Raw genomic sequence first — 25,859 nt, 5'->3', positions numbered from 1 at the left:
TAACAATAACTGACTGATCGTAATACATTTCAATTGCGTTATATAGTAGCTTAAAAAACATGTTGCTGGGTAAAAAATGAGCTTGTTCAATTTATGTCTACACTTAAATCGGCGTAAAAAACCTTGTTTAAAAATTTGTAGTTTTTTCTAGTCAAGCTCCCAAACACAATGTGCAATATTTAATTGGACAACAGGGTAAATAATTGCCTTTTAAATAAAACGAGTTAATATTTAAACTATGTTTGCTTATTAATTGCTTTTAAAATTTAGTTTTCCAAATACTGGCAACACTTGTTTCATGAACAGCGTAATCCAGTGCATTTTAAGAATCCAAAAAGTGCAAGAAATTGTGAAAGATGATACTTTGAAGGGGAATTCTTTACCGAAAGGAAGTGTTATCAGGAAACTTTTGGGTATACTTAAAGGAGACGGTAACTTGGCCAGCAATTTGAAAGAAATTGCCAATGTGTGTAGTGTAGGATCTGCCACAAAATTTTAAGGGACACTATTGGCAAAAATTAAGTATTTTTATTCTGATTCCTTATGTTAAAATAAGCCGCCTTGAATTTTTTCAGATTTTTTGAAGCGCTATTTATAGTTTTAAACAATATTTGAAGTTTTGTATCCAAAACATGCATTTGAATTTTGATAAAGCGACCTACCGGCCAATCAGCGCCCGTGATTTATAAGAGTCAACCCCCAAAGGTTTTCTCGGGCGAGTCTCATTTGCGTCGTCTGCATTATGTTCAGAAATATGTATTCTACATTTTAGCACTCGAAAGAAATACGCGTTTTCGATCGTCTAACGATAAGCGGATTAGAAACTTTAGTAATTAGCAGGTTTATGCTTTTATACGTTTCACTTAAACTCAAATTACTCTCGTAATCTTATTATATTAAAATGTGGCGGGTCGTATTTTGTTGTATATCTTGAGTGTCTAGTTATTAGCCTTTGGAATGGGAAGATCTGTGCTCTTAGATTATTGTTACTATTATTTTTTGTGATCGCGATAACACAACACGGGCACGTTAAACTGATAAAATTTGAAATCATTATGTTAAAAATTGAATACCTGTAGCGAAAACCCATGATTTAATATGCAATAATACCGCAAAAAAAGAAATCGAACCCCTAAACTAATTTGTATAATTTATAATTAATCTCAAAGTTTAATATACTGCCATAGACTTTACATTAGCTCCATTTTTTTGACTGCACCCCTCCCCGACAGAGTACGCTAAGTTCTCAGTGCAGCTCGCGCGCCAATTTTAAATATTGTCTATAGGATTTCTTCAATAATTAGGCTTAAAACGTTCTTAACTGTTCTTAAATTTTATTCCTCGAGACTCAAAACGTCTTAACGTCTTTACATTCAAAATCCAACTGACTTAAACATTTTCGCGCGCTCCTCCTCGTGCTCTTTTTTATTTCTAACTCCACGCGCCAAAGTCTCTAACATAATCTTTATTGTACATTTTCCAAATTCATTCTTTAAGGTAAAATTTTGTCATTACTTATTCTACAGCCCTATTCCATAAGGACATCATCTCTCTAAGGGCCCAAGCGCATCTATTAGCAAAAACATCTAGTTCTGCTAGATGTGACGTAGATTTTGTATTGGGGCTCCTTCCGAATTTTTCGTGAAATTCGCGGGAGAGAAAAATAATTTTCAAAATCAGCCGCGACCGATATCCTAAGCCGGTCGGGGTCTAGACGCGAGCTCTGAGATAACGCTCCCAAGCGGTTGGGAATCAAACTAAAACAGGCGGGGAGGCGAGAGAGGAAGGACTGAGGGGAAAAAATAAGTAAGAGAATTTCCAGAATCCCCCAGCTCTCTCAGACACAAGAGGTAAATTCGCGCTTAGTAAAAATCACGAAGAGCTGTCGTGAGAAATCTTTGAAGGAGGGAAAATGTTCAATGCCGGGTTACTCTGCAGCGAATGCGCTCGGCCTCTGTTTAGGCTATACAATTATTATACCACTTGAGATGAGACGGATGGCTGACCAAATCGGACATACATACATTTCAACCGTAACATAGAATCTTGGGCCCTTAGAGAGAGATAATGTCCTTATGTTAGTACTTAGTTTTCACAGTGATGTAAAGTATTTAAACTTCGGGTCACGCCTAGGGTTCAACTTCATTATTTTTATATTATTTACATTAATTATTCTGGCCTATTTCTGAGATAGCGTCTGTCTACGAGATCGTTAGCTATGTCTGTCCGGATTCGCATCCGATGTTTTGGAATTACAAAAGGAACTCTTATCGTGACTTATGTGTATAATTTACGAGATATGACGTGTCTTTAATCAAACGTTGCGCCATTATGATATATGATTAACAAAATATCTAAATTTCAGCTTTTAGTATCCCTTTTGAAAATATCACACACACCCATACACGTTGCCTTTACATTTTGTCACGTGATTATAGGAGCGCGTGATTTTGAAATATTTCACCCTCCCCCCCCCCCCAAATCACACGCGTTTCAAAATTGCTAAGCCTAACTTCAGTTTCAAAATTGTGTTCCAAATTTTTCCTTAAGTCAACAAAATTTTCCAGCAAAGGTAAGACCTTCAAGTTTCTATATGAGCGGCTAAATGTGCGCCTGTTTTTGTTATTATCAAGTTAAATCAACTGAATAAATTTCCCCCTTTTCCAAAATTGTATGTTTTACTCGAAAATATTGCTACATTTTCTAAATAATTGCTAATTAGCTTGTTTATTGCCACCTTTTCCAAAATATTATTCTATCTTAAAAAGAGGCGCACTTTTAGCCACTCGTGACTCACATCACACCACAGTGACCACACGTATTGTGGTTGCGTATTGTGAAGTTGCTTCTCTGCTGGGTCTGGTAGGCACTCCCTGCAATTATTTCAAAAATGGGAAAATATGCCAAGAAATTAGGAAATAAACCAAACCCACGAATGGCGCAAATGGTTAATAAGGCATTGGGCCGTGAAGTATGTAGAGTGGACCAGTTGGTAAGAAAAGACATAAAATATGTAGCTACCCCGCCGAAGAAGAAACTTATACCATGTTATACCCGTCTAATTTCACAACCAAAGAAGCAGAAGTAAGTAGAAAATCAATCGTGAAAGTAGAGTTAGAAATCAAATTTGGCTTCCCCCACAATTTTATAATGTTGTCTTGGTTTAAAATTCACTCTTAGGAAAATTTCTAAATGTGAAGACAATTCCGTTACAAGAAAAAACCAATTTTCACCGGAGATTCCTAGGTGCTCTAGAACTCCAAGCCCTCCATTGACTACTTCGTCTAAAAATTTCTGGAGTAAAAGCACTGTGGAATATTTTAGGGAAACACCTAGTCCTCCTGATCAAGACCAAGATGATGACAAAACACGTTTACCCGTGAAGCAGCAAGAAAAATGTCCTGCTAAACAATGCAGGAAAGCTTGGACCGGGGATGAAGAAGATCGTTTGTTTATTGGTGTTGGGAAATATGGTGTTGGTTCGTGGTATAAAATTGCCCATGAATTCGGAATTAAAAGATCGAGCAATCAGCTGTATGGAAAATGGAGGAACTTTTCTAAAGGCAATAATATGTTAAAGGTTAAAATGAGGGTTTTAAGCAAACCACTTTCACACGCAATATTGAGTCCAATTTCAAACGCACAAAGTGCAATATTTAATTGGACAACAGGGTAAATAATTGCCTTTTAAATATAACGAGTTAATATTTAAACTATGTTTGCTTATTAATTGCTTTTAAAATTTAGTTTTCCAAATACTGGCAACACTTGTTTCATGAACAGCGTAATCCAGTGCATTTTAAGAATCCCAAAAGTGCAAGAAATTGTGAAAGATGATACTTTGAAGGGGAATTCTTTACCGAAAGGAAGTGTTATCAGGAAACTTTTGGGTATACTTAAAGGAGACGGTAACTTGGCCAGCAATTTGAAAGAAATTGCCAATGTGTGTAGTGTAGGATCTGCCACAAAATTTAAAGGGACACTATTGGCAAAAATTAAGTATTTTTATTCTGATTCCTTATGTTAAAATATGCCGCCTTGAATTTTTTCAGATTTTTTGAAGCGCTATTTATAGTTTTAAACAATATTTGAAGTTTTGTATCATGCATTTGAATTTTGATAAAGCGACCTACCGGCCAATCAGCGCCCGTGATTTATAAGAGTCAACCCCCAAAGGTTTTCTCGGGCGAGTCTCATTTGCGTCGTCTGCATTATGTTCAGAAATATGTATTCTACATTTTAGCACTCGAAAGAAATACGCGTTTTCGATCGTCTAACGATAAGCGGATTAGAAACTTTAGTAATTAGCAGGTTTATGCTTTTATACGTTTCACTTAAACTCAAATTACTCTCGTAATCTTATTATATTAAAATGTGGCGGGTCGTATTTTGTTGTATATCTTGAGTGTCTAGTTATTAGCCTTTGGAATGGGAAGATCTGTGCTCTTAGATTATTGTTACTATTATTTTTTGTGATCTTCGAGATGGAAAAAATTTAAAAACCCATCTTTTACACCTCAGCAGAGTCAAGCTGCAACACAATTACTATCCTCCCCAAACTTTAGCAGACGACGGGCCCCGCGGAGTCACTGGTAACGAGCTGGTAACTCTTGCTGGTTCGGTCAAATATTTCCCAGTGTCGTGCGCGGATGCAATGGCGTCAAACGTCAAATATAAAACACAATCCTAGAGCCTTTTACCGCTTTATTCGTTCGCGAATACGTGCCTTCCCGAGTCGACTAGGAATTCGTCTCCCAAATGGTGATAAAACTGATTCTGACTCTGATATGGCCCAATGTTTAAACCACTCCTTAGTCAAAAACTTTAATGCAAACTTTTGTCAATTACCGGATAATTCTAATTTACCTCAATTTCCTATAATGGAAGAATACTTGCCCACCTTTTCTGAGATTAAGAAAACTCTCCGTTCACTTGATGTCAAAAGTGCATCTGGTCCTGATGTCCTTACTAACCGGTTCTTAAAAAACTGCAGTCCCTCTTTAGCCCTCCCTCTACTTAAGCTATTTACCACCTCTCTAACGGAGAAATCTGTGCCCGAGGAGTGGCGTACTGCAATTGTGACTCCAATTTATAAGGGCAAGGCGCCAAATCTGCTCCTGAAAATTATAGACCAATCAGCTTAACCTCATCGGTCTGTAAAGTTTTTGAAAAATGTATTCGTTGGGCTGTGCTACAACATGTCACCCCTTATTTATCTCCCCTCCAGCACGGATTTCTCCACAATCGGTCAGTTGAGACCAACCTCTTGTCGGCATTCCATGAGTGGTCTACCGCCCTTGACTCTGGCAAAAGAGTTGATGTCATTTACCTAGATATTGCCAAAGCTTTCGATTCGGTTCCTCACGCCCGTTTACTTTCTAAACTTACTGCCTATGGGCTCTCCCCTAACTTACTGGGGTGGTTGACTAGTTACTTGACAGGACGCTCTCCGGTTACAAGTGGTGTCCCGCAGGGGAGTGTACTGGGCCCCCTGTTATTTGTTCTCTACATTAATGACTTGCCGAATTCGCTATCCTCCCCCCTTGTATTATATGCTGATGACCTTAAAATCTGGAGAGTTATCAACTCCTACGAGGATGTTTCTATGTTGCAGAGCGATCTAAAGACTCTTGAGTCCTGGTCTCGTTTAAATGGCTTAACCTACAATTGTGATAAGTCTCTGGTCCTCACCCTGCAGCGTCGTCCTGCTGATCTTAGTGCTCCCTCCCCCTATTACCTCAATGGCAATAATATAAAGCGGGTTAATGAATGTCGCGATTTAGGCCTGACGGTTAATCACAACCTCTCGTTCCACAATCACATTTTGCGTTCCTGTGGTAGAGCCAATGGGCTGTTGTCAGTAATAAAAGCTAACTTCCCTAAAATCTCTGTGCCTCTCTTAACCCGGTTGTTTCAATGTTATGTACGCCCTGTTCTTGAGTTCGGAAGTCAGGTCTGGAACCCTAGCTCTAATCGGGATATTCAGTTACTTGAGGACGTGCTTGGACGGGCAAGCCGTATTCCGCTATCCCTGCGAGATAAACCTCGCCCGACCCGTTTAAATGCCCTTGGGTTGAAACCCCTGGCAACTCGCCGCAAATACCTCGACCTTATTAGCCTTTTCAAGATTCTCAGTCAACCTTCCCAGACATTTTTCACTGTCCATGCCAACTCTATGGGTACTCGGGGCCTTAGTCGCAGGTTATTTGTAAATCATTCGCGTACTAATCTCTTGCATGACTCCTTCTTCCGTCGTACAGTTCCGCTCTGGAATGCCCTCCCTGAGGACTTGGTGTCTACTCGCTCGATAAATCATTTTAAGTCGAAACTTCGAGCCTATCTTAACATTTAAATAAGACCCTTATGTTTCTACTAAATAGTTATAATAATATAACCCTGTGATATCTCCCATTAATCCTAGTACTAAAGTTCCTATTGAAAGTGCCTATTGATAACAAAAAAAAAAAAAAATATATATATATATATATATATATATATATTGTATGTTATTTTTTATTTGTAATTCCACCACTATTTCTGTACCTAATTTAATGTTATTTTTTGTAACTTCTCTTTTGGAGCTGTATGGCTGGCCCCAGCCCTAGCTCGACAATAAATGGAGCAAAAAAAAAAAAAAAAAGCCCACTCTGAAAAAATACTTATTTCCCGCCCTGCTTTTCCTGTTTGAAGCAGACAACATACCACTTAATATTTTCTAACCCTCACGGGATTGGCTGATTTGGCTCTATCCCTAAAGAGGTTTTTATTGGCCGGTAGGTACGTGTGCTAAATAGGGATGTCAACTTCCCAGAAAAAACCCGGTTTTCGGTTAACCGGTATATTTAAATGGCCGGTTTAACCGATTCAAAAAACTGGACAAAAAAACCGGTTTTTAACCGGTCGTTTATGATAAATGTTGAAAAATGCGATACTCCAACGTAAACTCAAAGACCAAATATAAAGTAATATCTTTCCCATATACGGCAACGTCATAACCCTCTATCTCTTACCTTAGTGATATCCCCTCTCCCCTTCCCTTCCGGGGGCAAATAGTATTCTCTAGTACAAAGTTGCCCCTAACGTTGGGGATACAGTTCACTCCCCCTCTCAACCGAAATTATTCTATTAGTACCGATTAGTTAGTACGTATTCCTGTTAGTACCAATAGGTGTTAAGTAATGCCGTTTTCCATTGGCATTCTAGAATAGGCCAATGAAAAATTACTCGATAGATGGAGTAATTTTCTTGGAGTGAGAACGAAAGTTCCTTTAAAATTGCATTATACGCATCTATGTCTCCTTTGATATTGCTCCATGGTGGTAGATTGTTAGCAGCCAACCGAAGCTAAGTAACATTAAGTGACGAAAATGGAAAACTTTTAATTCTGTGAATTAAAAAAAACCGATTCGGTTTTCAATTTAAAAAACCGGTTAAAACCGAAGAATTAAAAAACCTGTAAAAACCGGTGCTCCGGGATTGAAAAAACCGGTTTTCGGTTAAACCGGGCGGTTTTTGACATCCCTAGTGCTAAAATCGAGACCCATTGCTAAGCCTAACAAATTTTAAAAAATTTAATTTTAATTTAAAAAATTGTTTGAAAAATCAGAAAAAAATTTGAGGCTTCATATTTAATTGAAACGAAGCAGGAAAAAATAAAACATGGCACTAAGATTTTCAGCTGAGAGTCTCCCTTTAATATTGGAGCTCAGCAGGTAAATTAAATTAAAATTACTATTGAATGAATTATAAATTTTTTTGTAACAATAAGTAATGGTTATAGGATGCACATGAATTTTTGCTGAAAATGTTAGATCGGATGGAATTAGAGTTGACAAAATATGCCAATCCTGATTTAACTGCAAAGTTAAAGAATTTATTTAGATTTCTGAGATAGCGTCTGTCTACGAGATCGTTAGCTATGTCTGTCCGGATTCGCATCCGATGTTTTGGAATTACAAAAGGAACTCTTATCGTGACTTATGTGTATAATTTACGAGATATGACGTGTCTTTAATCAAACGTTGCGCCATTATGATATATGATTAACAAAATATCTAAATTTCAGCTTTTAGTATCCCTTTTGAAAATATCACACACACCCATACACGTTGCCTTTACATTTTGTCACGTGATTATAGGAGCGCGTGATTTTGAAATATTTCACCCTCCCCCTCCCCCAAATCACACGCGTTTCAAAATTGCTAAGCCTAACTTCAGTTTCAAAATTGTGTTCCAAATTTTTCCTTAAGTCAACAAAATTTTCCAGCAAAGGTAAGACCTTCAAGTTTCTATATGAGCGGCTAAATGTGCGCCTGTTTTTGTTATTATCAAGTTAAATCAACTGAATAAATTTCCCCCTTTTCCAAAATTGTATGTTTTACTCCAAAATATTGCTACATTTTCTAAATAATTGCTAATTAGCTTGTTTATTGCCACCTTTTCCAAAATATTATTCTATCTTAAAAAGAGGCGCACTTTTAGCCACTCGTGACTCACATCACACCACAGTGACCACACGTATTGTGGTTGCGTATTGTGAAGTTGCTACTCTGCTGGGTCTGGTAGGCACTCCCTGCAATTATTTCAAAAATGGGAAAATATGCCAAGAAATTAGGAAATAAACCAAACCCACGAATGGCGCAAATGGTTAATAAGGCATTGGGCCGTGAAGTATGTAGAGTGGACCAGTTGGTAAGAAAAGACATAAAATATGTAGCTACCCCGCCGAAGAAGAAACTTATACCATGTTATACCCGTCTAATTTCACAACCAAAGAAGCAGAAGTAAGTAGAAAATCAATCGTGAAAGTAGAGTTAGAAATCAAATTTGGCTTCCCCCACAATTTTATAATGTTGTCTTGGTTTAAAATTCACTCTTAGGAAAATTTCTAAATGTGAAGACAATTCCGTTACAAGAAAAAACCAATTTTCACCGGAGATTCCTAGGTGCTCTAGAACTCCAAGCCCTCCATTGACTACTTCGTCTAAAAATTTCTGGAGTAAAAGCACTGTGGAATATTTTAGGGAAACACCTAGTCCTCCTGATCAAGACCAAGATGATGACAAAACACGTTTACCCGTGAAGCAGCAAGAAAAATGTCCTGCTAAACAATGCAGGAAAGCTTGGACCGGGGATGAAGAAGATCGTTTGTTTATTGGTGTTGGGAAATATGGTGTTGGTTCGTGGTATAAAATTGCCCATGAATTCGGAATTAAAAGATCGAGCAATCAGCTGTATGGAAAATGGAGGAACTTTTCTAAAGGCAATAATATGTTAAAGGTTAAAATGAGGGTTTTAAGCAAACCACTTTCACACGCAATATTGAGTCCAATTTCAAACGCACAAAGTGCAATATTTAATTGGACAACAGGGTAAATAATTGCCTTTTAAATATAACGAGTTAATATTTAAACTATGTTTGCTTATTAATTGCTTTTAAAATTTAGTTTTCCAAATACTGGCAACACTTGTTTCATGAACAGCGTAATCCAGTGCATTTTAAGAATCCCAAAAGTGCAAGAAATTGTGAAAGATGATACTTTGAAGGGGAATTCTTTACCGAAAGGAAGTGTTATCAGGAAACTTTTGGGTATACTTAAAGGAGACGGTAACTTGGCCGCAGCAATTTGAAAGAAATTGCCAATGTGTGTAGTGTAGGATCTGCCACAAAATTTAAAGGGACACTATTGGCAAAAATTAAGTATTTTTATTCTGATTCCTTATGTTAAAATATGCCGCCTTGAATTTTTTCAGATTTTTTGAAGCGCTATTTATAGTTTTAAACAATATTTGAAGTTTTGTATCATGCATTTGAATTTTGATAAAGCGACCTACCGGCCAATCAGCGCCCGTGATTTATAAGAGTCAACCCCCAAAGGTTTTCTCGGGCGCAGCGTGGGAAATAAGGCGGTGGCACAGGGCAAATGACCAGTTTAAAAATTGCCTGGACCAGTTTAAAAATTAAATCGGAGGGGGGTCAGTGGTCCACTTGACCACTAATAAAATTCAAGGGTGGCCAGAGTCCAGACATTGTCTCAGCTATTTTAATTATCCACTTCTTTTGTTTAGCAGACGACGAGCCCTGGTCAATGGTCATGGACCAGTTTATTTATTCCAGACCAGGGGGGTCGCTGGCGCAATGTCCAGTTTTAAAAAAATCCTTATTTCCCACCCTGCTCGGGCGAGTCTCATTTGCGTCGTCTGCATTATGTTCAGAAATATGTATTCTACATTTTAGCACTCGAAAGAAATACGCGTTTTCGATCGTCTAACGATAAGCGGATTAGAAACTTTAGTAATTAGCAGGTTTATGCTTTTATACGTTTCACTTAAACTCAAATTACTCTCGTAATCTTATTATATTAAAATGTGGCGGGTCGTATTTTGTTGTATATCTTGAGTGTCTAGTTATTAGCCTTTGGAATGGGAAGATCTGTGCTCTTAGATTATTGTTACTATTATTTTTTGTGATCTTCGAGATGGAAAAAATTTAAAAACCCATCTTTTACACCTCAGCAGAGTCAAGCTGCAACACAATTACTATCCTCCTCAAACTTTAGCAGAGTCACTGGTAAGTGGTAACGAGCCCACTCTGAAAAAATACTTATTTCCCGCCCTGCTTTTCCTGTTTGAAGCAGACAACATACCACTTAATATTTTCTAACCCTCACGGGATTGGCTGATTTGGCTCTATCCCTAAAGAGGTTTTTATTGGCCGGTAGGTACGTGTGCTAAATAGGGATGTCAACTTCCCAGAAAAAACCCGGTTTTCGGTTAACCGGTATATTTAAATGGCCGGTTTAACCGATTCAAAAAACTGGACAAAAAAACCGGTTTTTAACCGGTCGTTTATGATAAATGTTGAAAAATGCGATACTCCAACGTAAACTCAAAGACCAAATATAAAGTAATATCTTTCCCATATACGGCAACGTCATAACCCTCTATCTCTTACCTTAGTGATATCCCCTCTCCCCTTCCCTTCCGGGGGCAAATAGTATTCTCTAGTACAAAGTTGCCCCTAACGTTGGGGATACAGTTCACTCCCCCTCTCAACCGAAATTATTCTATTAGTACCGATTAGTTAGTACGTATTCCTGTTAGTACCAATAGGTGTTAAGTAATGCCGTTTTCCATTGGCATTCTAGAATAGGCCAATGAAAAATTACTCGATAGATGGAGTAATTTTCTTGGAGTGAGAACGAAAGTTCCTTTAAAATTGCATTATACGCATCTATGTCTCCTTTGATATTGCTCCATGGTGGTAGATTGTTAGCAGCCAACCGAAGCTAAGTAACATTAAGTGACGAAAATGGAAAACTTTTAATTCTGTGAATTAAAAAAAACCGATTCGGTTTTCAATTTAAAAAACCGGTTAAAACCGAAGAATTAAAAAACCTGTAAAAACCGGTGCTCCGGGATTGAAAAAACCGGTTTTCGGTTAAACCGGGCGGTTTTTGACATCCCTAGTGCTAAAATCGAGACCCATTGCTAAGCCTAACAAATTTTAAAAAATTTAATTTTAATTTAAAAAATTGTTTGAAAAATCAGAAAAAAATTTGAGGCTTCATATTTAATTGAAACGAAGCAGGAAAAAATAAAACATGGCACTAAGATTTTCAGCTGAGAGTCTCCCTTTAATATTGGAGCTCAGCAGGTAAATTAAATTAAAATTACTATTGAATGAATTATAAATTTTTTTGTAACAATAAGTAATGGTTATAGGATGCACATGAATTTTTGCTGAAAATGTTAGATCGGATGGAATTAGAGTTGACAAAATATGCCAATCCTGATTTAACTGCAAAGTTAAAGAATTTATTTAGATTTCTGAGATAGCGTCTGTCTACGAGATCGTTAGCTATGTCTGTCCGGATTCGCATCCGATGTTTTGGAATTACAAAAGGAACTCTTATCGTGACTTATGTGTATAATTTACGAGATATGACGTGTCTTTAATCAAACGTTGCGCCATTATGATATATGATTAACAAAATATCTAAATTTCAGCTTTTAGTATCCCTTTTGAAAATATCACACACACCCATACACGTTGCCTTTACATTTTGTCACGTGATTATAGGAGCGCGTGATTTTGAAATATTTCACCCTCCCCCTCCCCCAAATCACACGCGTTTCAAAATTGCTAAGCCTAACTTCAGTTTCAAAATTGTGTTCCAAATTTTTCCTTAAGTCAACAAAATTTTCCAGCAAAGGTAAGACCTTCAAGTTTCTATATGAGCGGCTAAATGTGCGCCTGTTTTTGTTATTATCAAGTTAAATCAACTGAATAAATTTCCCCCTTTTCCAAAATTGTATGTTTTACTCCAAAATATTGCTACATTTTCTAAATAATTGCTAATTAGCTTGTTTATTGCCACCTTTTCCAAAATATTATTCTATCTTAAAAAGAGGCGCACTTTTAGCCACTCGTGACTCACATCACACCACAGTGACCACACGTATTGTGGTTGCGTATTGTGAAGTTGCTACTCTGCTGGGTCTGGTAGGCACTCCCTGCAATTATTTCAAAAATGGGAAAATATGCCAAGAAATTAGGAAATAAACCAAACCCACGAATGGCGCAAATGGTTAATAAGGCATTGGGCCGTGAAGTATGTAGAGTGGACCAGTTGGTAAGAAAAGACATAAAATATGTAGCTACCCCGCCGAAGAAGAAACTTATACCATGTTATACCCGTCTAATTTCACAACCAAAGAAGCAGAAGTAAGTAGAAAATCAATCGTGAAAGTAGAGTTAGAAATCAAATTTGGCTTCCCCCACAATTTTATAATGTTGTCTTGGTTTAAAATTCACTCTTAGGAAAATTTCTAAATGTGAAGACAATTCCGTTACAAGAAAAAACCAATTTTCACCGGAGATTCCTAGGTGCTCTAGAACTCCAAGCCCTCCATTGACTACTTCGTCTAAAAATTTCTGGAGTAAAAGCACTGTGGAATATTTTAGGGAAACACCTAGTCCTCCTGATCAAGACCAAGATGATGACAAAACACGTTTACCCGTGAAGCAGCAAGAAAAATGTCCTGCTAAACAATGCAGGAAAGCTTGGACCGGGGATGAAGAAGATCGTTTGTTTATTGGTGTTGGGAAATATGGTGTTGGTTCGTGGTATAAAATTGCCCATGAATTCGGAATTAAAAGATCGAGCAATCAGCTGTATGGAAAATGGAGGAACTTTTCTAAAGGCAATAATATGTTAAAGGTTAAAATGAGGGTTTTAAGCAAACCACTTTCACACGCAATATTGAGTCCAATTTCAAACGCACAAAGTGCAATATTTAATTGGACAACAGGGTAAATAATTGCCTTTTAAATATAACGAGTTAATATTTAAACTATGTTTGCTTATTAATTGCTTTTAAAATTTAGTTTTCCAAATACTGGCAACACTTGTTTCATGAACAGCGTAATCCAGTGCATTTTAAGAATCCCAAAAGTGCAAGAAATTGTGAAAGATGATACTTTAAGGGGAATTCTTTACCGAAAGGAAGTGTTATCAGGAAACTTTTGGGTATACTTAAAGGAGACGGTAACTTGGCCGCAGCAATTTGAAAGAAATTGCCAATGTGTGTAGTGTAGGATCTGCCACAAAATTTAAAGGGACACTATTGGCAAAAATTAAGTATTTTTATTCTGATTCCTTATGTTAAAATATGCCGCCTTGAATTTTTTCAGATTTTTTGAAGCGCTATTTATAGTTTTAAACAATATTTGAAGTTTTGTATCATGCATTTGAATTTTGATAAAGCGACCTACCGGCCAATCAGCGCCCGTGATTTATAAGAGTCAACCCCCAAAGGTTTTCTCGGGCGCAGCGTGGGAAATAAGGCGGTGGCACAGGGCAAATGACCAGTTTAAAAATTGCCTGGACCAGTTTAAAAATTAAATCGGAGGGGGGTCAGTGGTCCACTTGACCACTAATAAAATTCAAGGGTGGCCAGAGTCCAGACATTGTCTCAGCTATTTTAATTATCCACTTCTTTTGTTTAGCAGACGACGAGCCCTGGTCAATGGTCATGGACCAGTTTATTTATTCCAGACCAGGGGGGTCGCTGGCGCAATGTCCAGTTTTAAAAAAATCCTTATTTCCCACCCTGCTCGGGCGAGTCTCATTTGCGTCGTCTGCATTATGTTCAGAAATATGTATTCTACATTTTAGCACTCGAAAGAAATACGCGTTTTCGATCGTCTAACGATAAGCGGATTAGAAACTTTAGTAATTAGCAGGTTTATGCTTTTATACGTTTCACTTAAACTCAAATTACTCTCGTAATCTTATTATATTAAAATGTGGCGGGTCGTATTTTGTTGTATATCTTGAGTGTCTAGTTATTAGCCTTTGGAATGGGAAGATCTGTGCTCTTAGATTATTGTTACTATTATTTTTTGTGATCTTCGAGATGGAAAAAATTTAAAAACCCATCTTTTACACCTCAGCAGAGTCAAGCTGCAACACAATTACTATCCTCCTCAAACTTTAGCAGAGTCACTGGTAAGTGGTAACGAGCCCACTCTGAAAAAATACTTATTTCCCGCCCTGCTTTTCCTGTTTGAAGCAGACAACATACCACTTAATATTTTCTAACCCTCACGGGATTGGCTGATTTGGCTCTATCCCTAAAGAGGTTTTTATTGGCCGGTAGGTACGTGTGCTAAATAGGGATGTCAACTTCCCAGAAAAAACCCGGTTTTCGGTTAACCGGTATATTTAAATGGCCGGTTTAACCGATTCAAAAAACTGGACAAAAAAACCGGTTTTTAACCGGTCGTTTATGATAAATGTTGAAAAATGCGATACTCCAACGTAAACTCAAAGACCAAATATAAAGTAATATCTTTCCCATATACGGCAACGTCATAACCCTCTATCTCTTACCTTAGTGATATCCCCTCTCCCCTTCCCTTCCGGGGGCAAATAGTATTCTCTAGTACAAAGTTGCCCCTAACGTTGGGGATACAGTTCACTCCCCCTCTCAACCGAAATTATTCTATTAGTACCGATTAGTTAGTACGTATTCCTGTTAGTACCAATAGGTGTTAAGTAATGCCGTTTTCCATTGGCATTCTAGAATAGGCCAATGAAAAATTACTCGATAGATGGAGTAATTTTCTTGGAGTGAGAACGAAAGTTCCTTTAAAATTGCATTATACGCATCTATGTCTCCTTTGATATTGCTCCATGGTGGTAGATTGTTAGCAGCCAACCGAAGCTAAGTAACATTAAGTGACGAAAATGGAAAACTTTTAATTCTGTGAATTAAAAAAAACCGATTCGGTTTTCAATTTAAAAAACCGGTTAAAACCGAAGAATTAAAAAACCTGTAAAAACCGGTGCTCCGGGATTGAAAAAACCGGTTTTCGGTTAAACCGGGCGGTTTTTGACATCCCTAGTGCTAAAATCGAGACCCATTGCTAAGCCTAACAAATTTTAAAAAATTTAATTTTAATTGAAAAAATTGTTTGAAAAATCAGAAAAAAATTTGAGGCTTCATATTTAATTGAAACGAAGCAGGAAAAAATAAAACATGGCACTAAGATTTTCAGCTGAGAGTCTCCCTTTAATATTGGAGCTCAGCAGGTAAATTAAATTAAAATTACTATTGAATGAATTATAAATTTTTTTGTAACAATAAGTAATGGTTATAGGATGCACATGAATTTTTGCTGAAAATGTTAGATCGGATGGAATTAGAGTTGACAAAATATGCCAATCCTGATTTAACTGCAAAGTTAAAGAATTTATTTAGATTTCTGAGATAGCGTCTGTCTACGAGATCGTTAGCTATGTCTGTCCGGATTCGCATCCGATGTTTTGGAATTACAAAAGGAACTCTTATCGTGACTTATGTGTATAATTTACGAGATATGACGTGTCTTTAATCAAACGTTGCGCCATTATGATATATGATTAACAAAATATCTAAATTTCAGCTTTTAGTATCCCTTTTGAAAATATCACACACACCCATACACGTTGCCTTTACATTTTGTCACGTGATTATAGGAGCGCGTGATTTTGAAATATTTCACCCTCCCCCTCCCCCAAATCACACGCGTTTCAAAATTGCTAAGCCTAACTTCAGTTTCAAAATTGTGTTCCAAATTTTTCCTTAAGTCAACAAAATTTTCCAGCAAAGGTAAGACCTTCAAGTTTCTATATGAGCGGCTAAATGTGCGCCTGTTTTTGTTATTATCAAGTTAAATCAACTGAATAAATTTCCCCCTTTTCCAAAATTGTATGTTTTACTCCAAAATATTGCTACATTTTCTAAATAATTGCTAATTAGCTTGTTTATTGCCACCTTTTCCAAAATATTATTCTATCTTAAAAAGAGGCGCACTTTTAGCCACTCGTGACTCACATCACACCACAGTGACCACACGTATTGTGGTTGCGTATTGTGAAGTTGCTACTCTGCTGGGTCTGGTAGGCACTCCCTGCAATTATTTCAAAAATGGGAAAATATGCCAAGAAATTAGGAAATAAACCAAACCCACGAATGGCGCAAATGGTTAATAAGGCATTGGGCCGTGAAGTATGTAGAGTGGACCAGTTGGTAAGAAAAGACATAAAATATGTAGCTACCCCGCCGAAGAAGAAACTTATACCATGCAGGGTGACCACAACAAAGCCTTGAAAAAAATATAGGAAAATAGGAAATTTACAATTGATTTATAGGAAATTATAGGAGATGTTTCATTAAAAAAATAGGAAAATATAGGATATTTGCCATTGAAAAAAATAAAAAAATATAGGTTTCAAATGATTTGGAATTAATAAGACATGATTTTCAACACATACTGAAACAGAATTAATCAATTCAATTTAAAAAGATTAAAAAAAAATTCGTTAGCCAGATACCTCATGGAAATGACGGAATACTAAACTCAGGGCCCGATTAAGCAATTTTGCACACGCGGGCCGGGATAATGTGCGCCCCCTTAAGTCGCTCCCACCCATTTAATCCGGTCCTGACTATAACATACTCAAAGGGCATCTCCCTATCTCTGGAACAACCAGAGTTACGAGCCTCCATAGTTGGGGGTAATCATGCTATTCCTATGGAGGGGGTATGTTAGTGAACACTTTCCTCAATAACTTGGCCCCTGTTTACTCGATGCCCAAGTTTTTAGTATGGTTGGATGGGGGGGCGGCTATATAGGACTATAACATAATCAAAGACCATCCTCGTATCTCTCTTAGAACCAGAGTTATGAGCCTCCAAAGTTGGGTGTAATGCTATTCCTATGGAGTGTATGTTTTTGAACATTTTTCTCAATTACTCGGCTCCTTTTTACTCGATCCCCAAGTTTTTAGTATGGTTGGATGGGGAACTCAATGCGCCCCCCAACAAGCCTTGTGCCCCATCGGCCTCCCCTTTAATCCGGCCCTGACTAAACTAACACTAAAAACACGATCTGAAACAGACGACAAGTTTTTTTTACTCTATTTTTGCCGCTTCCACATAACATTTTCCATGGTGTAATATTATCGGAGAGCGAAACTGCGAATTATGTTTCCTTAAAAGTGCCCTACATTGCAGCTAAGTTTGCTAAATAATAGCTCCATGGTGGCAGAAATGTAAAACTGCATTCATGTCTGTCACACTTCAAATTTTTGAGTGACATCTACTAAAAAAAAAAGTGAGCGCGCGCAAAATGTGAAAAAATTTCGAAAAATAGGAAAATATAGGAAAATTGTCTAAATTATAGGAACTAATAGGAAGGTATCGAAAAAATAGGAAAAATTATAAAATATAGGAATTGTGGTCACCCTGACCATGTTATACCCGTCTAATTTCACAACCAAAGAAACAGAAGTAAGTAGAAAATCAATCGTGAAAGTAGAGTTAGAAATCAAATTTGGCTTCCCCCACAATTTTATAATGTTGTCTTGGTTTAAAATTCACTCTTAGGAAAATTTCTAAATGTGAAGACAATTCCGTTACAAGAAAAAACCAATTTTCACCGGAGATTCCTAGGTGCTCTAGAACTCCAAGCCCTCCATTGACTACTTCGTCTAAAAATTTCTGGAGTAAAAGCACTGTGGAATATTTTAGGGAAACACCTAGTCCTCCTGATCAAGACCAAGATGATGACAAAACACGTTTACCCGTGAAGCAGCAAGAAAAATGTCCTGCTAAACAATGCAGGAAAGCTTGGACCGGGGATGAAGAAGATCGTTTGTTTATTGGTGTTGGGAAATATGGTGTTGGTTCGTGGTATAAAATTGCCCATGAATTCGGAATTAAAAGATCGAGCAATCAGCTGTATGGAAAATGGAGGAACTTTTCTAAAGGCAATAATATGTTAAAGGTTAAAATGAGGGTTTTAAGCAAACCACTTTCACACGCAATATTGAGTCCAATTTCAAACGCACAAAGTGCAATATTTAATTGGACAACAGGGTAAATAATTGCCTTTTAAATATAACGAGTTAATATTTAAACTATGTTTGCTTATTAATTGCTTTTAAAATTTAGTTTTCCAAATACTGGCAACACTTGTTTCATGAACAGCGTAATCCAGTGCATTTTAAGAATCCCAAAAGTGCAAGAAATTGTGAAAGATGATACTTTGAAGGGGAATTCTTTACCGAAAGGAAGTGTTATCAGGAAACTTTTGGGTATACTTAAAGGAGACGGTAACTTGGCCAGCAATTTGAAAGAAATTGCCAATGTGTGTAGTGTAGGATCTGCCACAAAATTTAAAGGGACACTATTGGCAAAAATTAAGTATTTTTATTCTGATTCCTTATGTTAAAATATGCCGCCTTGAATTTTTTCAGATTTTTTGAAGCGCTATTTATAGTTTTAAACAATATTTGAAGTTTTGTATCCAAAACATGCATTTGAATTTTGATAAAGCGACCTACCGGCCAATCAGCGCCCGTGATTTATAAGAGTCAACCCCCAAAGGTTTTCTCGGGCGAGTCTCATTTGCGTCGTCTGCATTATGTTCAGAAATATGTATTCTACATTTTAGCACTCGAAAGAAATACGCGTTTTCGATCGTCTAACGATAAGCGGATTAGAAACTTTAGTAATTAGCAGGTTTATGCTTTTATACGTTTCACTTAAACTCAAATTACTCTCGTAATCTTATTATATTAAAATGTGGCGGGTCGTATTTTGTTGTATATCTTGAGTGTCTAGTTATTAGCCTTTGGAATGGGAAGATCTGTGCTCTTAGATTATTGTTACTATTATTTTTTGTGATCGCGATAACACAACACGGGCACGTTAAACTGATAAAATTTGAAATCATTATGTTAAAAATTGAATACCTGTAGCGAAAACCCATGATTTAATATGCAATAATACCGCAAAAAAAGAAATCGAACCCCTAAACTAATTTGTATAATTTATAATTAATCTCAAAGTTTAATATACTGCCATAGACTTTACATTAGCTCCATTTTTTTTGACTGCACCCCTCCCCGACAGAGTACGCTAAGTTCTCAGTGCAGCTCGCGCGCCAATTTTAAATATTGTCTAGGGTGGTAGCTTGTAATTCCGAACACTTTTTTAAAATCGATTGAAACATGACACACGTATAATGTTATGAGAAATATTTGATATTGTACCAAATAGCTTGAACATTTGCGCTACTTTTGAGCCTATTTTGAGCCAAAATTACCGGTAACTTGTGGAGAAATATCTATTTCCCCATTTCTAGTAGTGGCGTCCAATTCCGAACTGATGTCTTGTAATATCGACGTAGGGGGTTTCAATTCCGACCCCCCGCTTCCAATTTCTGACCCCCCGCTTCTAATTGCCGACCCCCCGCTTCTAATTTCCGAACCCCCGCTTCTAATTTCCGACCCCCCGCTTCTAATTTCCGAACCCCCGCTTCTAATTACCGAACCTGCTTACAGGGTTGGCAAAAATCCGGATAATTTGAATAAAATCCAGACCAGTGGTTTTTATTGGATTAAACCGGATTTTTTAAAAACACGAGTTATTTTAGGGTTTTTTGAAGGCAAAGTACTTCTGTGTAGCTCTTATTTTAGTTTTGGGGCACTTCCCGACCCCTAGCCCCGATTCCAATGTAAAATAGTCTGCTAGTTTAACTGATAAAATGTTTCATGAAATCAATTTATTTCCTGAGTGCACGAACCTAACACTAGCGCGGCTCCAGTGGATCCCTTACAAGGGGACTTTCCTTCTAAACTCCGGGTTTGGCTTGGCAAAGGCTAGTGGGCGGGATTTATACATGCACGTACAAATTCCGCCCACAAATGCCTCTAGCTTTCCCAAGCCAAAACTGGAGTTCGTAAGGAAAGTCAAGTTGTCCACTGGAACCAACGCTATGCTTTAAGTTCGAGTAATACTGGAAAAATATTGTAAGCTGTAACTGGACAGTAACCGGTAACATAACTATTAGTTTTATCATTTATAATAAATAATCTTTAGTTGTCGCGTCATATATTTTTCCCTTGTTTCTGGTTGTATTTTAATTATTTTTATGGCACAAAATAGATTTTTCCCCATTCATAATTAAGCCGGATATTTTACGTGGTTTTTTAACACCACCACCTGTAATGTGGTATAACTATGGTGAAATAAACTTCAGCGCCTATCTCATTTGTATGCTAAATTGGGATTATCTAAAACTGAAATATTTTTTTCATTAGGTGAATCGGGATAAAATTCCCTAACCAAGGCTTAAGTTTTGGGACGTTAATTCTATAATAAATTTCGCTTTCAAGTTTTAAATCTCTCGTAGGTTAATAGGATAAAAAAGATTATTAATAAATGCAACAGCGATTTACATTACCTTGATCGTCATATTCCATATTCAAGTAGGTATACCTAAACCTTTAGCGACCCGTTTATGCAAAAGTTTGAAACGCGCGAACGCAAATTTTCAAACTTGGCGCGAGATTGAACCGTTATTTTTTTTTATCGCGGAATAGTGTACGAGTACGAGTGACGGCGCCGCGGCGGGGAGGGAAGGAAACAGGGACTTTACGCTAGCCGGGTTAAACTAAAGTTGTCTGCTTGAAAAGCCCGGGAAAACGTATCGCCGTATTATCGAGGATAACTAATCTGTTAAACCATGTCGTTTAATAGCGTTAAATTTAATTTTACTGTCGATAATTTATGATTAATGGAGTGTTGTTTCGAGTGGTCGGAATTAGCTGCTCGCAAAGGTTTTTATAAATATTCTTTTATTAATTTAATTTTGAGCCAAAATTTCGTTACGAATGCTTATTTTGTGGGGGAAAACTTGACGTTTTGGCTGAAATTGAGTTTATTTGCCTCTGATTTATCTGAAGAAAATGAAACCTTATTTTCGGAGGCATCAGGGTCGGCATTCCCTTTAATTGACATTAAATTAAATTCGCAAATTAGGTACATTTTTATTTCGTGTCACATCGTTCCCTGACTTTTAGATATGGATTTGAAATGATGTTTTTCGGATAGACAATGAATCAAGGCATAATTTAAGCCTATTTTTCACGGTCTAAAGCCTCGCAAGTAAAAGAAAAATCAATTTAAAAAAACTGTTCGGAATTAGAAGCGTTCGGAATTACAAGCCACCACCCTATAGGATTTCTTCAATAATTAGGCTTAAAACGTTCTTAACTGTTCTTAAATTTTATTCCTCGAGACTCAAAACGTCTTAACGTCTTTACATTCAAAATCCAACTGACTTAAACATTTTCGCGCGCTCCTCCTCGTGCTCTTTTTTATTTCTAACTCCACGCGCCAAAGTCTCTAACATAATCTTTATTGTACATTTTCCAAATTCATTCTTTAAGGTAAAATTTTGTCATTACTTATTCTACAGCCCTATACCATAAGGACATCATCTCTCTAAGGGCCCAAGCGCATCTATTAGCAAAAACATCTAGTTCTGCTAGATGTGACGTAGATTTTGTATTGGGGCTCCTTCCGAATTTTTCGTGAAATTCGCGGGAGAGAAAAATAATTTTCAAAATCAGCCGCGACCGATATCCTAAGCCGGTCGGGGTCTAGACGCGAGCTCTGAGATAACGCTCCCAAGCGGTTGGGAATCAAACTAAAACAGGCGGGGAGGCGAGAGAGGAAGGACTGAGGGGAAAAAATAAGTAAGAGAATTTCCAGAATCCCCCAGCTCTCTCAGACACAAGAGGTAAATTCGCGCTCAGTAAAAATCACGAAGAGCTGTCGTGAGAAATCTTTGAAGGAGGGAAAATGTTCAATGCCGGGTTACTCTGCAGCGAATGCGCTCGGCCTCTGTTTAGGCTATACAATTATTATACCACTTGAGATGAGACGGATGGCTGACCAAATCGGACATACATACATACATTTAGCGTTTAGCGAGGACATTAATCAAACATGGGACTTTTGGTTACAATTGTTTTGGTCTTGTTTTAAGGACAGTGTCCCTTCAAGGACGGTATACTCAAAGAGATTTCGGCAGCCATGGATTTCTGGTGATATTGTTCACCTTGCTAATGTCAAAAGAACTTCATACAAACTTTTTAAGTCTAAGCCAACTGAGGCTAACAGAGCTAAATACAGACGGTCCTGTAATTTGATAAAAGCTAAAACTCGCTCTAAATTTAATGATTACGTGAATGACTTGTCCTCTAAGATTAAGGACAAACCGGATAAGTTTTGGAAGTTTGTCGCTCGCAAAACTAGAATACCTATACCAAACTTTATGAATATTGATAATACCCCTGTCACTGACGCTTCTTCGATTGCGACAATGTTTAACTCTTTTTTTCAATCTTGCTTCAATAAGTCTGACTCAATCCCTCTTAATGTTGCTTCATTGCCTAATCCGACTAGGGACCTAGATCTCGTTTTTACTCCCGGTTCCGTTGCTGCTGCTATAGCACGCTTAAAGTCCAGTTCTTCGTCTGGGCCCGATGGGGTTTCTACTAAAATGATTAAACTGTGCGCTACGAGCATATCTAAACCCTTGTCAGAATTTTTTAACTACTCTTATAGATTAGGTAAACTACCTGATGCCTGGAAGAAGGTCAATGTAGTACCCCTTTATAAAGGTGGTTCTTTGAGTCGTTCAGAGCTGGAATCTTATCGACCAATATCACTTTCTTCCGTCTTTTGTAAAGTAATGGAATCTATTATTTGTGAGAATCTCCTCGTGTTTTGCTCAAAAAATAATGTTCTTCCCGAGCGTCAGTTTGGTTTCCGTAAAGGATTTAGCTGTACAACTCAGCTTGTACAAGCTTTCCACTCTTGGGCTCTCACCCTTGACACCATTAATCCTCCTGACGTACACGTAGTAATTTTTGATTGGAAGAAAGCCTTTGACTCTGTACCCCATGATCGTCTCGTCTCTAAGTTACAGGCTCTAGGTATCGGTGGTAATTCCTTGCTCTGGGTCTCGGATTTTTTGAGGGATAGAATGCAGAGGGTTGTCTATCAGGGTCAATCCTCGAGTTTTCTTCCTGTTACTTCTGGGGTACCTCAGGGCTCTATTTTGGGACCACTACTTTTCAACTTATACGCTCATGATCTTCCGATGAGCATATCTGCACAAAGCACTCTCTGGCAATATGCAGATGATTCCTTTTTATCTCGTGCTATTAGGACACTGCAGGATTCCGTAACTCTTCAGAGTGACATTGACGCAATCTTTGAATGGGGTTTGCTTAATTTGCTTAATTTAAATATTAAAAAGTGTTCTTTCATAATTTTTACGAGGCGTCGCAATGTACTAAATTATGATTATAAGATTAATGATTTTTCTTTGCCTCGTGTTTTCAAGTGTAAATTGCTTGGTATAATATTCTCAAGTGACCTTAAGTGGTCTAACCATGTTATTTATATAACCGCTAAGGCCCGTCGCATAGCTGGTTTGATTCGTAGAACGTTTGGACGTTCGAAAGCGTCGCTTATATCTTTTAATGCTCTGGTTATTCCATTGCTACAATATGGTGTAGAGGTCTGGTCACCTTATTTAAAGAAAGATATGGATTCTATCGAGAGGGTTTTGCGTTATTTTACATCCTTTTACCTTGGTCAACCTTATATAAATTTTCCCATGAATCGCAATCGTGTAAGATTGGATTATAGTACTCGTTTGAAACAATTGAATTTTTTGCCAATGTATTTGTTAAGTCAAAAAGCTGGTTTAATTTTTTTGTTTAGAATCATTAACGGATGCTATTATTTTCCCCTTTTAGACTATATTAGTATTAACGAGAGGCATGAATGCTTAACTTTTTATATTTCTAAATGTAGATGTGATGCTTTTTTACACTCATTTTTCAATCGTGTTATTAGACAATGGAATGCGCTTCCTTTTAACATTAGATGTTCTATGACAATTTATACTTTTAAAAATGACCTTGATTGTTATCTCAAACAAAAGCGATACCATGTTTAAAAATTGTTCTTTTTGTTTTAATTTAATTTATTCTAATTTAATTTTTGTATGTCTTGTCTTGGCAACCAGTGCGATAATGGGACTTGTCCTTAATCTGGTTGCCTTCAGTGGAATTTATTTTTTTACTGAAAAATAAACATTATTATTATTATTATCATTTCAACCGTAACATAGAATCTTGGGCCCTTAGAGAGAGATAATGTCCTTATGTTAGTACTTAGTTTTCACAGTGATGTCAAGTATTTAAACTTCGGGTCACGCCTAGGGTTCAACTTCATTATTTTTATATTATTTACATTAATTTTTCTGGCCTATTTCTGAGATAGCGTCTGTCTACGAGATCGTTAGCTATGTCTGTCCGGATTCGCATCCGATGTTTTGGAATTACAAAAGGAACTCTTATCGTGACTTATGTGTATAATTTACGAGATATGACGTGTCTTTAATCAAACGTTGCGCCATTATGATATATGATTAACAAAATATCTAAATTTCAGCTTTTAGTATCCCTTTTGAAAATATCACACACACCCATACACGTTGCCTTTACATTTTGTCACGTGATTATAGGAGCGCGTGATTTTGAAATATTTCACCCTCCCCCTCCCCCAAATCACACGCGTTTCAAAATTGCTAAGCCTAACTTCAGTTTCAAAATTGTGTTCCAAATTTTTCCTTAAGTCAACAAAATTTTCCAGCAAAGGTAAGACCTTCAAGTTTCTATATGAGCGGCTAAATGTGCGCCTGTTTTTGTTATTATCAAGTTAAATCAACTGAATAAATTTCCCCCTTTTCCAAAATTGTATGTTTTACTCCAAAATATTGCTACATTTTCTAAATAATTGCTAATTAGCTTGTTTATTGCCACCTTTTCCAAAATATTATTCTATCTTAAAAAGAGGCGCACTTTTAGCCACTCGTGACTCACATCACACCACAGTGACCACACGTATTGTGGTTGCGTATTGTGAAGTTGCTACTCTGCTGGGTCTGGTAGGCACTCCCTGCAATTATTTCAAAAATGGGAAAATATGCCAAGAAATTAGGAAATAAACCAAACCCACGAATGGCGCAAATGGTTAATAAGGCATTGGGCCGTGAAGTATGTAGAGTGGACCAGTTGGTAAGAAAAGACATAAAATATGTAGCTACCCCGCCGAAGAAGAAACTTATACCATGCAGGGTGACCACAACAAAGCCTTGAAAAAAATATAGGAAAATAGGAAATTTACAATTGATTTATAGGAAATTATAGGAGATGTTTCATTAAAAAAATAGGAAAATATAGGATATTTGCCATTGAAAAAAATAAAAAAATATAGGTTTCAAATGATTTGGAATTAATAAGACATGATTTTCAACACATACTGAAACAGAATTAATCAATTCAATTTAAAAAGATTAAAAAAAAATTCGTTAGCCAGATACCTCATGGAAATGACGGAATACTAAACTCAGGGCCCGATTAAGCAATTTTGCACAC

At 37.1% G+C, this 25,859-nt stretch overlaps 4 protein-coding genes and 1 long non-coding RNA gene across 17 annotated transcripts; all 5 read left to right on the top strand.

Annotated features, from left to right (window-relative positions):
- Window positions 1-1,541: 1,541 nt before the first annotated feature.
- LOC149594111 (uncharacterized) lies at window positions 1,542-6,456 on the top strand. 2 transcript variants are annotated; one of them, XM_089861257.1, is made up of 5 exons: window positions 1,542-2,572; window positions 2,867-3,084; window positions 3,181-3,246; window positions 3,325-3,672; window positions 3,748-6,456. In XM_089861257.1, exons 2-5 carry the CDS (start codon window positions 2,891-2,893, stop codon window positions 4,025-4,027), a joined length of 888 nt encoding a protein of 295 aa, XP_089717383.1. In that variant the 5' UTR covers window positions 1,542-2,572; window positions 2,867-2,890; the 3' UTR covers window positions 4,028-6,456. The 2 variants fall into 2 exon arrangements, with proteins under 2 accessions (XP_089717383.1, XP_089717382.1); XM_089861256.1 differs by having other exon boundaries at window positions 3,181-3,672.
- A 52-nt stretch (window positions 6,457-6,508) lies between these two features.
- On the top strand, window positions 6,509-10,021 carry LOC149594110 (uncharacterized). Of its 5 annotated transcripts, XM_089861249.1 has the most exons (7): window positions 6,509-6,777; window positions 7,607-7,712; window positions 7,781-8,271; window positions 8,566-8,783; window positions 8,880-8,945; window positions 9,024-9,371; window positions 9,447-10,021. In XM_089861249.1, the coding sequence occupies exons 4-7, from the start codon at window positions 8,590-8,592 to the stop codon at window positions 9,628-9,630; spliced, it is 792 nt and encodes a 263-aa protein (XP_089717375.1). In that variant the 5' UTR covers window positions 6,509-6,777; window positions 7,607-7,712; window positions 7,781-8,271; window positions 8,566-8,589; the 3' UTR covers window positions 9,631-10,021. The 5 variants fall into 5 exon arrangements, with proteins under 5 accessions (XP_089717375.1, XP_089717372.1, XP_089717371.1 ...); XM_089861246.1 differs by having other exon boundaries at window positions 6,514-6,773; window positions 8,880-9,371; XM_089861245.1 differs by having other exon boundaries at window positions 6,514-6,777; window positions 8,880-9,371.
- A 41-nt stretch (window positions 10,022-10,062) lies between these two features.
- Window positions 10,063-13,964, top strand: LOC149594109 (uncharacterized). Of its 7 annotated transcripts, none has more exons than XM_089861244.1 (7): window positions 10,063-10,721; window positions 11,551-11,656; window positions 11,725-12,215; window positions 12,510-12,727; window positions 12,824-12,889; window positions 12,968-13,315; window positions 13,391-13,964. In XM_089861244.1, exons 4-7 carry the CDS (start codon window positions 12,534-12,536, stop codon window positions 13,593-13,595), a joined length of 813 nt encoding a protein of 270 aa, XP_089717370.1. In that variant the 5' UTR covers window positions 10,063-10,721; window positions 11,551-11,656; window positions 11,725-12,215; window positions 12,510-12,533; the 3' UTR covers window positions 13,596-13,964. The 7 variants fall into 7 exon arrangements, with proteins under 7 accessions (XP_089717370.1, XP_089717369.1, XP_089717368.1 ...); XM_089861243.1 differs by having other exon boundaries at window positions 10,072-10,570; window positions 10,638-10,717; window positions 12,824-13,315; XM_089861242.1 differs by having other exon boundaries at window positions 10,072-10,570; window positions 10,638-10,721; window positions 12,824-13,315.
- A 28-nt stretch (window positions 13,965-13,992) lies between these two features.
- On the top strand, window positions 13,993-16,628 carry LOC149594108 (uncharacterized). Of its 2 annotated transcripts, none has more exons than XR_016379318.1 (3): window positions 13,993-15,599; window positions 15,668-16,158; window positions 16,453-16,628. It is a non-coding gene; the product is annotated as an uncharacterized LOC149594108 (long non-coding RNA). The 2 variants fall into 2 exon arrangements; XR_016379319.1 differs by having other exon boundaries at window positions 16,429-16,628.
- A 1,174-nt stretch (window positions 16,629-17,802) lies between these two features.
- On the top strand, window positions 17,803-18,903 carry LOC149594107 (uncharacterized). The gene is made up of 4 exons (XM_089861281.1): window positions 17,803-17,870; window positions 17,938-18,003; window positions 18,082-18,429; window positions 18,505-18,903. Exons 1-4 carry the CDS (start codon window positions 17,803-17,805, stop codon window positions 18,782-18,784), a joined length of 762 nt encoding a protein of 253 aa, XP_089717407.1. The 3' UTR covers window positions 18,785-18,903.
- Window positions 18,904-25,859: the final 6,956 nt, after the last annotated feature.

This window comes from Phalangium opilio, unplaced genomic scaffold (genome assembly GCF_054372755.1).
Source record: "Phalangium opilio isolate 3A_F unplaced genomic scaffold, DU_Popi_V2 ptg000390l_1, whole genome shotgun sequence".
Classification (NCBI taxonomy): Eukaryota; Metazoa; Arthropoda; class Arachnida; order Opiliones; family Phalangiidae; genus Phalangium; species Phalangium opilio.
The sequence above is the reverse complement of the archived record's forward strand: the minus strand, read 5'-3'. Positions and strand labels throughout refer to the sequence as shown.

Bases quoted from the DNA above. Each gene is read 5' to 3' on its own strand.
- LOC149594111 (XM_089861256.1), top strand. From the start codon at position 2,891: ATGGGAAAATATGCCAAGAAATTAGGAAATAAACCAAACCCACGAATG. The intron at 3,085-3,180 runs GTAAGTAGAAAA...ATTCACTCTTAG, and splicing joins TCACAACCAAAGAAGCAGAA to GAAAATTTCTAAATGTGAAG. The intron at 3,673-3,747 runs GTAAATAATTGC...TTTAAAATTTAG, and splicing joins ATATTTAATTGGACAACAGG to TTTTCCAAATACTGGCAACA.
- LOC149594110 (XM_089861246.1), top strand. From the start codon at position 8,590: ATGGGAAAATATGCCAAGAAATTAGGAAATAAACCAAACCCACGAATG. The intron at 8,784-8,879 runs GTAAGTAGAAAA...ATTCACTCTTAG, and splicing joins TCACAACCAAAGAAGCAGAA to GAAAATTTCTAAATGTGAAG. The intron at 9,372-9,446 runs GTAAATAATTGC...TTTAAAATTTAG, and splicing joins ATATTTAATTGGACAACAGG to TTTTCCAAATACTGGCAACA.
- LOC149594109 (XM_089861243.1), top strand. From the start codon at position 12,534: ATGGGAAAATATGCCAAGAAATTAGGAAATAAACCAAACCCACGAATG. The intron at 12,728-12,823 runs GTAAGTAGAAAA...ATTCACTCTTAG, and splicing joins TCACAACCAAAGAAGCAGAA to GAAAATTTCTAAATGTGAAG. The intron at 13,316-13,390 runs GTAAATAATTGC...TTTAAAATTTAG, and splicing joins ATATTTAATTGGACAACAGG to TTTTCCAAATACTGGCAACA.
- LOC149594107 (XM_089861281.1), top strand. From the start codon at position 17,803: ATGTTATACCCGTCTAATTTCACAACCAAAGAAACAGAAGTAAGTAGA. The intron at 17,871-17,937 runs GTTAGAAATCAA...ATTCACTCTTAG, and splicing joins AAATCAATCGTGAAAGTAGA to GAAAATTTCTAAATGTGAAG. The intron at 18,004-18,081 runs GTGCTCTAGAAC...GGAATATTTTAG, and splicing joins TTTTCACCGGAGATTCCTAG to GGAAACACCTAGTCCTCCTG.